Source organism: Lipotes vexillifer, unplaced genomic scaffold (genome assembly GCF_000442215.2).
Source record: "Lipotes vexillifer unplaced genomic scaffold, Lipotes_vexillifer_v1.1 scaffold387, whole genome shotgun sequence".
Lineage (NCBI taxonomy): Eukaryota > Metazoa > Chordata > Mammalia > Artiodactyla > Lipotidae > Lipotes > Lipotes vexillifer.
In genome coordinates this window covers 4,839,389-4,849,225 of record NW_006795399.1, presented here as the reverse complement: position 1 = coordinate 4,849,225, position 9,837 = coordinate 4,839,389, and the positions used below count along the sequence as shown (strand labels likewise).

At 53.3% G+C, this 9,837-nt stretch overlaps 1 protein-coding gene and 1 non-coding gene across 2 annotated transcripts; one reads left to right on the top strand and one right to left on the bottom strand.

The window, feature by feature from the left end:
• Positions 1-2,052: 2,052 nt before the first annotated feature.
• On the bottom strand, positions 2,053-7,691 carry SMUG1 (single-strand-selective monofunctional uracil-DNA glycosylase 1). Its single transcript, XM_007467792.1, has 3 exons — positions 7,654-7,691; positions 3,803-4,101; positions 2,053-2,767 (listed from the first exon to the last, which is right to left on the bottom strand). The coding sequence occupies exons 2-3, from the start codon at positions 4,088-4,090 to the stop codon at positions 2,240-2,242; spliced, it is 816 nt and encodes a 271-aa protein (XP_007467854.1). The 5' UTR covers positions 4,091-4,101; positions 7,654-7,691; the 3' UTR covers positions 2,053-2,239.
• A 1,790-nt stretch (positions 7,692-9,481) lies between these two features.
• TRNAE-UUC (transfer RNA glutamic acid (anticodon UUC)) lies at positions 9,482-9,554 on the top strand. Its single transcript has one exon. It is a non-coding gene; the product is annotated as a tRNA-Glu (tRNA).
• Positions 9,555-9,837: the final 283 nt, after the last annotated feature.

Here is a 9,837-nt window from a genome sequence, read left to right as displayed (position 1 = left end):
TAATGTAATTCTGATGCCAACCACCCAGAGTTAGCACAGACCTCTCAGGTTTAAGGGCAGAGCCCCCAACAAGACTGCCCTCACTGTAGATGCCAACTTCAAGTTTGGAGGTCCCCAGGCCACCTGCACTGCTGACTAACTGGCTACAAATTCAAGGGTTCCCACACCCTCCTCAGGATCGATAACTTGCTAGAATGACATAGAACTTAGGAAAGCACTCCACTTACAATTACAGTTTTATTATAAAGGATACAAATCAGGACCAGCCAAATGAAGAAACACATAATGCAAGATCTGGCAGGCTCCCAGTTTCCACGTCCTTTCTCCCAGAGTCAGGACACATCACCCTCCTGACACATCCATGTGTTCACCAACCAGGAAGCTCACCGAAGCTTCCATGTCCAGAGTCTTTATTAGGGTGTCATTATGCAGGCATAAGTGATTGAAATCATTGACCATGTGGCTGAGCTCAGCCTCCAGTCCCGCCTACCCTCTCTGGAGGGCAGGCTGATATCACCTGGCTTGAAGCCCCAGCCCTCTAATCACACTGTTGGTCTTTCGGGCATGGTCAGCCCTCCTGAGTCAAATTTCAGCATAACCTCAAGTGTGGTCTGAGGGTCCCACCATGGATGACAAACTCCCAGCACCTGGGAAATTCTGAGGATCCAGAGGCTCCCTCCCAAGAACCAAGAATGGAGGCCACTCTATTTGTTATACAATGGGGAGGACACATATTAAAAATCTTATTTATTGGGTTTCCCTGGTGGCACAGTGGTTGAGAGTCCGCCTGCCGATGCAGGGGACATGGGTTCATGCCCCGATCCGGGAAGATCCCACATGCCGCAGAGCGGCTGGGCCCGTGAGCCATGGCCGCTGAGCCCGCACGTCTGGAGCCTGTGCCCCACAACGGGAGAGGACACAACAGTGAGAGGCCCGCGTACCGCAAAAATAAATAAGAAAAAAATCTTATTTGAGAGCTGGAGATGACCTGTCCTAGGAGCTAGAGTCCAACCATGTGTTCCTTATTAAGCTGGTCTCTGCCCCCAACTGAATATACTCTCCCAGCCCTTACTAAAGGGGCAGCCACTCAGCAGACGTCAGCTGGAGATACCAGGCTCCCATCCACCCATCACAGTGCCCCAAGTAGCAGACAAACCACTGGACAGGGCACTAACAGAGACCCTGCAGCTTTGGTAAGGCAATTAGAGACTGTTCATACTACACCCAGCTACCCAAGAGAACCCTTTGCAAACAGGAAGAGGTAAGAGATGGGAAAACATAAACCACCGCCTACCACACCTGACATGCAGGAGGGAAAAAGAGCCAACACAAAAGGGTTTAGGAGCTTTTAATGCTTAGACGGAAAAATCACAGGCTGGGTTTGTCATAAAGTCATTAGTCCATCTCTGGTGGGGCAAGAATCTGCCCGTCACTCAGGCTACAGGTGGAGGCCCAGATCCCTACCCCCACCCGGGTCTTTGGGTCAGAGGGGCTTCCTGTGTAGTGCAGTGCAGTGCCTCCCCAACCTGGGGGCAAGAAAGCTAGAAAAGGTGTAATGAGCAGCCACGTGCCAGGCACTACGCAAGGCACTTTTAAGGGTTATCTCAGTTAATCCCCACACCAGCCCCATGAGGTAGGGACCCCATTTTATAGATGAGGATCCTGAGGCTTGGAGAGGTCAAGCAACTTGTTCAAAGTCATAAAGTTCACAAGTCTCAAAGCTGGGATGGAAATCCAGGTCTTCTGGCCATTCCCACGCTGCCACACTGAATTGTCTCTCTCTGACGCAGCCTCAGTCTCCCATCAGAAGTTCACTCTCAGCAGCCATGACCCATGCTTTGTCCTGGTCCCTGTGAGGCAAGGGGTGAGCTGAAGGAAGCCGTTCTAGGACGGATGGGGATCCTGGCAGGATCTTTTCTCTAAAACGGCAAATATGACCTCGGAAGTCACTGTTCAGGTCACTCTCCGCCGAAGAGAGGCTCCAGGTGGAGCAGTTTGCAGGTGCTGGCTCTCTGTGGAGCTGGGTACCACAGACCAAAGAAGCAACGCTCAAAGGAAGGTGAGGCGGGCAGGAATCGGGAGGGCAAGCAGGAGTAGTGTCCAAACTGCTGCGGCAGGTCCCAGCAACCAGGAAGCCGAGGGGGACCTTGTTGCTCCAGTCCAGGAGGCGCGCAGCCATCTGCTTGCCCCGAAGGACCCAGGGGACCTTGAACACGTCCTGTGCAGGCCACAGGGGCGCTCACCTCGTTAACAGCGGCAGCAGCCCCAGCTCATTCAGTCTCTCCTTGGCCACCACCTCCCAGCCCTTGTTGGCCTGCGGGTTGCGAGGGGAGGGGTGCAGGAGCCCCTCCACCTGGACCTCGGGCATCAGGCCGGCCAGAGCTCGCCGCGCCCGCTGCTCGGCCAGGCGGCCCACGCCCACCACCAGCCTCACCCCCAGCAGCTGCACCTGCCGGCACAGGGCCGCATCACAGACCCCAAGGAGCTGTTCTCGCTGCTTGGCCGGCAGCTCGGCGGGGGTGAGGTTGCGGCCGCTGGGAGCCAGGAGGAGCAGAGGACACAGGTTGTGGACGAAACAGTGACGGAAGAAGACCTCGGGCTGTCCACAGAGGTTCCGGAAAAAGCCCCAGAACCGGGCACCACTCACCTCGGACTGAGGGCACTCCAGTCCCAGCACTGGTCGCTTGGGGTGCTCTTGGGGAGGGGTCTGCACAGGCCCCCCAATGCCCAACCAGTCCCGGACTACACTCACTTCCCCAAAGGGCACCTGTGGGGAAGGAGAGACACACCAGGGCTTCAGACTGGAGACCCAACACCTGGGCTCTGAACCAACCACCCCCTCTCCACCCTCCAAGAGGATCTAGCTGTGCCCCACTCACCCCCCCACTCTAACCACCTTCACCCAAGGGCCTGAGACAAGGATTCCTGGCCCTTGGTTTGAGCCTGTCCCTCTTTCTCCAATTGTTCGTGTGGCTTGCGGTCCAGGAGGGTCTATTTGTTTGCCTCTACCCCACGAGCCTTTGGGACCAGGTACAGGAAGCGCATGGGGGATATGTGGTCCCACACAGGGCGTGATGGGTAGCAGAGGGGACAGACAGATGGCCCGAGACAGAAAGGCAGCCAGAGCTAGAGGAGGCACAAGGACAGGGCTGACCACTGCTCTCTGGGTGCCCTCTCAGCCCCAAGCCTCAAGCTGTCATTTCCATCGATCATCATGGATCACCTTTCAGCCCCCAGTTGGGATCAATAAAAGCGATTGAGCCTCCTGCCCTGAAGCCTCTTCCCCTCCCCCACCTGCCGAGCACCCTCACTGAGGGGCAGTCACTCATCTGGAGGTCTGAAAGGGAAGCAGGCAGGCCCTGGAGTCTGCTCTGTTCCGAAGCTCTCCTCAAGCTAAGAAGCAGAACCCGGGTTGCCGGAAAGTCCTGCATCTCTTCCCTACCCACCCCGGTCAACCAGTCTCCCCACGGACCCCATAAGTCCTGGTCCCTCTCCTGAACTCAAGCACGCTCTAGGGAGAGGGGAGATCCGGCAGGGTAAGGAAAGGATGGGGCTGGCGGAAGGAAGGGCTCTCGGAGGCAATTAGTGGACAGCTCACAGGGGAAGCGGAACTACCATTAATGTGCTTGGTTAACTAGGGGCAGCGAGGCCGGAAGAGTGTCTGAGACCACAGGAGCCAGTGTGTGGGGCGGGGGGTCCCACACACGTCCACAGCCGTGCACAGGCTCCCCAGAGCACACGCAGCCAAGCATCCACCCTGAAGCCTCCCCCTCCACCCAACAGAGGAAGCCGACCTCTTTACCCCAGTCTGGGCCATGCCAAAGGGTCCTGGGTTCATGCCCAAGAAGAGCACTTGCTTGGGCCCCTGGCAGTAGCGGGTCACGTAGCTGCGATGCGGCTCCCACGCGTACTCCACAGGATTGTAGATGATGCCCACAGGCTCAGAAAACTGCAGCTGCTTTAGCTCAGCGTTAAGCCGGAGCTCCTCCTCCAAGAAGCCCTCGGCCGAGCTTCGAGGAGAGGGCTGGGGCTCCACCAGAGCACCCCCCTCATGGAGGAGCCCCGGCGGGAAAGCCTGGGGCACAGCCATGCCACTGTCACCTGGAAAAGAGATGGACAGAGGCCCCAACAGCCCCAGTCATAGCGTGGGAGGGATCCAGGCTGGCCAGGGCCCCTACTACCACTTCCTGGGCTCAGAAGAGACTGTCGGGCTTCCCTTGTGGCGCAGTGGTTGAGAGTCCGCCTGTCGATGCGGGGGACACGGGTTCGTGCCCCGGTCTGGGAAGATCCCACGTGCCGCGGAGTGGCTGGGCCCATGAGCCATGGCCGCTAAGCCTGCGCGTCCGGAGCCTGTGCTCCGCAATGGGAGAGGCCACAGCAGTGAGAGGCCCGCGTACCGCAAAAAAAAAAAAAAAGTAAAAGAAAAAGAGACTGTCAGTCATCCCCAACCTCCAGGCAAGCCCTCACTCATGTCAGCTCCTGGTAATGAAGGGCCCTTCCTCTTCTGGATTCAAGTATCCTCCCTCTTTATATATTACCTGGTGAGCACAACCCGTAACCACCAACCATCCCCCACTCCAAACCTCCTTTCCATCAGGCACAGGTTTTGAGTCACTGGTTCCTAGGCCATGCCTAAGTTTTCAATAAATATTTACATGGCAAACTTTCAGCACCTAAAACAAGCCCAGCCAGGAGGGGCTGTGTCCTGGAAACCGAAGTGCTAAAGGGTGGGATGCAGCTGCACAGCCACAGCCCAGAGACTAATTACACAGCTGATTACAATAGCTTCCAGGTGGTGAGCAACTGCTCTGTGCCAGGTACCCATCACTGATGTGCACAACAACCCCACGAGGTGGGTATTACTGTTCCCACGTTACAGGTGAGAGAACTGAGGCTCAGCAAGATCAAGCAACTTGCCCAGGGTCACGCACTTAGCAAATAATGAAGCTGGGATTTGAACCCAAACCATGTGACTCGAGGCTGTGCGCATCACCATCCACACCCATCTCGCTTTAGACGGTTCCATTGGCCACGCTGCTAATCCTACAACCCCCCAACCGCAGCCCAGCTTCTTGCCCACGTTCAAGAATCCTCAGTGCTGAGTGAGACGACTACCAGACTCACACCAGACTCCTACAGGCTAGGTAACCCTGGCCAGAGCCTCAGGTCTCCTCACCCAAATACTAAGAAAAACAATATCCACTTGAAAATACTGATATAAGAAATGGAATGAGATATTGTGTGTAAAGGGTGGCCTGGGGGAGGTAAAGGGGGAAGGGAAGAGGACGAGAAAGAGGGGAAGCAGGAAGAGGGAGCACCCCAGCGAGCTCTGTAACCCACAGAGGGCATTCCTTCCAATCTTCCTCCTAATCACTCCCATGCAAACCCAGTGTTCCAAACTGACCTTTCCACTCACACTTTCAAAATGCCCCTCCTACCTCAACTCCCCAAACCTTGCACATGCTATTTCTACAAAGCCAATTTTTCAGACTCCTTGAGTGAAGCACGACTGTGAGCCCCCTACCCCTCCCCACACATCCAAATCATACGTCTCCTTCCAGATGCAGCTCGAACTATCCCTTTGGTAAAGCCGTCCCTCTGCAGGATGCTGCACCATTTGCTGTACCTCCCCAGCCTCGCCCAACCCAAGTACGGCTGGCGTGGGGCCTGGGAAGCTGTATTTTAAACAGGCTTCTTCAAGGGATGCTGATTGTTGGTGACGGCCGAGAACCACTGCACGTCACCACGGTTAGCTGCTTCTTCGTGAATTCACACCTGGCCTCCCGGACTAGACTTGAGGCGGATCAGAGAGGAGACCCTGTTTAATTTTCCTAAACAGCTCCAAGGTCCTAGCTTTTATTAGGCAGTCAACAAACACCTGCTCAGCTGTATCCATACCATCTTTTTTCAACCCCGTTTAAAAATACCTTCTGGGAGTTCCTGGTGGCCTAGTGGTTAGGATTCCGGGCTTTCATTGCCATGGACCAGGTCCAATCCCTGACTGGGGAACTGAGATCCTGCAAGCTGTGCAACACGGCCAAAATAAATTAAAAAATTAATAAAACTACCTTCTACCAAGGAGCCTTTCCTGATGGACTCCTCTCCACTTCTACATCCTGAGTTCACTCAAGGCTCAGCTGCCTGCTTTGCCCTCTGCTTGCTTCCGAGGGCTTGCCAGGCTCTGTCATGTTTCCATCACATCTGGGCCTCCCACAGGGCAGGGACCATGGTTCTTCTCCCTCTCAACCCCTTGCCCAGGTCAAGAGTAACCTCTTCCCCGAGATGGGACCTCAAGGTTGACACAACAGCTTTATCCATCAACCTGTTCTCTGACCCTAGCCTAGAGAAAGTGGGAGAGAGAGAGAGAGAAAAAAAAAATCTTAAATCAACTATACCCCAATATAAAATAAAAATTAAAAAAAAAAATATCAGGGCCGAACTTAGGAAATCCTTCCCTAGACTGATATCAGAAGTCTTTAACTGATCTGTCTGGGTGGCTACCCAAGGCCAATTGAACTCAAACAAAAGCTGAGAAGGGAGCTGCGGAGAACTCAATTGTCTCAGGGGCCCTTGATTTGCATCTCCCCACACAGTGCCAACATTAGTAGGTTGGCTGCTCCAAGTCTGGGACCTCTCTCAGGCCTTAAGTTGAGCCTAACTTTGATCTCAAGGGACCCATGCTGAAGACAGCAAGGCTGGGGGTACACAAAAGAGTGACAAGGTCTTATTTTCAGTGTTCCAGAATTTCAAAGCCTGACTGGATGGCAGGCTATGTGTCAACTGACTCAAATTCTAGTCCTGGTTTTATCTCTAAGGTTCTCTTAAGTCATCTACCTCTCTTCTCTATGAAATAAAAATCACAAATTCCATCCAACCTACCACCAGCTGTTAACTCATTTATACTTTTCAATATTTATGAGTCTCTTACATGAGAGGCACTGGTGGGGAAGAAGAGTCCAAAATGAATAAAATGTAAGCCAGGTTCATAAATGACTGTGACAAGACAGATAAACAATTGCTATACACTGTGATTCCAGCTTTAATGTCCTGAACAAAACACCATGAAAGCCCACCAAAGGAGAAACTTGGATGTCCTATCTAAAGTCACCCAGGGCCACAGACTTAAGAAAGGCAGATACTTTCTAAATGACAGTATCATATTACATTAAGTGCGAAGGAAATGGAGGGTGACCCACCGATAAGTCTGGCCACCCAGGCTCTCTGACACTAAACCCAGCAAGTGCATAAGGAATCCAAGACACTATCCACTCCCCTGTCCCTTGGGGGCACTCCAGGAATCCACAGGGACAATCAGCAAATCCTTAAGCCAATAAAGATAACAATAATAATAATGGAGCATGGACCCCGAAACAACATTTCATCTCTCCTCCTAGTTCCGAGGGGGCTGACGGCTAAGCTCCACAAGAAATCTCGACCTCCGCCCGCGGGCTCCGCCCGACGGGAAAGCCTCGTCTCCGCAGGCCTTCCGGGCGGCTCCATGGGTTCGGCTCTCCCTGCGCCGGGCGCGCCCCTGACGGAACGAGGGGCCCCGAAATACAAACATCCCGACTCCCCGCCTGCCACCCACGGGGAGCCCGTGGAGCTCCCAGCCCGCCCCCAACGCCCCAAGTTCCCAGGCCCCCACTTCCTTACCTGGTCCAGCGCCCCATCCGGTTTCCGGTTCCTTTCCCCCGCCCCTGGGCGCGGAGGGCTGTGGGAATTGTAGTCTACTTTGTATAGGGAAGGTGATTGGCGTAGCTGCGGACACTTCCGCCGGAAATACTAAAATTCCCGGAAGGTGTGCTAAATTAGCCCTAAGTGACGCTGGGGATTGTAGTTTATTCTTTACAGCGGGGCTAAATCCTGCAGACTTGAGAAGTGAGAAGCCAAACTCTGTAAGGATCTTGGAGTTCCTGGATTCTAGCCGTAAAGGGCATCACCTTTCCAAAAGTTCATCCACAACACTTTTCCCAAAGGGACTGTCAAGGAGCTTCAACTATCCGCAGTCTCTCAACTCACCTGAGGATATTAACGACGGCTACAGACCATTTCTAGCCCTCCTTCTGCCCCAGGTATAAGAGACCTCTCCTTTGCAGCTCTCCAAGGACTGTATATAGATCATCCACGGAGGCACTTCTGGCATCTCTAACAACTCCTTAGTAATGACTTTGAGACTCTTGCATCCCCCATTACTGTCCAAACCCCTGTCTCCATGGCTTTACCATTTCAGTTCTCTCCCTACTCTGCTCTGCTGTCTACCCAGCTCTATGACCTCCCATCCTTCCCAATCCTCCCCCTCGAATACTCTGTCCAGTACACCTTCCTAGACCAATATCATGGCCTCATGTAACAGTTCATTCCCTCCCACCTCCCCAACCCAATACTAATATCCAAAGCTGTCCCACTCCTAGCTTTGTTCTTGTCCTGTCTCTGGATCTGTTTCTGTGTCTTGACTATAATATTTTCATTAGACTGTAAACACCATAAGACCCGTTGTCTTGTAGATTCCTCCCATCCCCCTGCCCTGAATAGTCCAGCACAGCCATGACTGAGACCAGGGAAAGCAGTCTCCCTGCAGGTGGAGACCAATGAATCCCAGAACAGGAAGAGGTGAGAGAACAAGGATGCTACCCCCTTCCCTAGCCTCCCCTGCTCTCCTACCAGCAGACAAAAACTTAAAGGATGCAGGAGGAGCTTCAGGGAACTATGAGCAGTGAGCCTCTGAACCACAGGTGAGAAACCACCCCTACCCTGGCAAGACTTCGGAAACTGAATTAATCATCCACCTCAACAAATTCCATTATTTCCTGAGCTTTCATTTGTGCCAGATTCTCTCCCTCTCTGTGTCTTTGACTCTCTCTGCCTATGTAAATGTATCTCTATCCCTAGTCTCTTGTATAGCTGTGTATCTGTGTGTCTCTCTCTCCCTCTGTGTACATCTACCTCCCTATCTCTGCTTTTTTCTCTGGAATGAGTGAAATAAGAATATCCTGGGGACTTCCCTGGTGGCGCAGCGGTTAAGAATCTGCCTGCCAATGCAGGGGACACAGGTTCGATCCCTGGTCTGGGAAGATCCCACATGCCGCGGAGGAGCCAAGCCCATGCGCCACAGCAACTGAAGCCTGCGCTCTAGAGCCTGCGCGCCGCAACTCCTGAGCCTGCGCGCTGCAACTACTGAAGCCCGCGCGCCTAGAGCCTGTGCTCTGCAACAAGAGAAGCCACTGCAATGAGAACCCCGTGCACCGCAACGAAGAGTAGCCCCCTGCTCGCTCGCCGCAACTAGAGAAAGCACGCGCGCAGCAATGGAAACCCAAAGCAGAAAAAAAATAAAAGAATATCCTGAACTTCTAGACAGGTCCCTGCTCAGGCTCCTCTAGCTCCATAGATCTATGCATTTGTGTGTTTCTAAACAAAAATTAGTGAGGGAAGGGGAACCACACCGGTGGTGTTATCTCATTGCTTAGGAATTCTAGGAGGGAATTCCCTGGTAGTCCAGAGGTTAGGACTTGGTGCTTTCACTGCTGTGGTCCCAGGTTCAATCCCTGGTCAGGGAACTAAGATCCCTCAAGCTGCGTGGTGCAGCCAAAAAAAAAAAAAAAAAAAAAAATTCTAGGAGCCTCACCAACCCTTTGACAACCCTCCTGCCACCCCAGCCTTTGTCCCTTGCTGCCAAGCACTATCAGGTTATCATCATGGCAGCCCCTCCACACTCCAAGTCTGTTTACAGGACAGTAATGAGTGAAGTGAGTGACAGGCAAGCAGAGATCCCCAGGACCCCCACCCCCAATTTCCAACTTCCTGGAAGTGTTGGATAACTGTTTCTATCCCTGTAAGACA

Coding starts and splice junctions, on each gene's coding strand:
- SMUG1 (XM_007467792.1), bottom strand. CDS start 4,090: ATGGCTGTGCCCCAGGCTTTCCCGCCGGGGCTCCTCCATGAGGGGGGT. Junction 2,768..3,802: donor TTGGCATGGCCCAGACTGGG/GTAAAGAGGTCG, acceptor CCTTCCCCACAG/GTGCCCTTTGGGGAAGTGAG.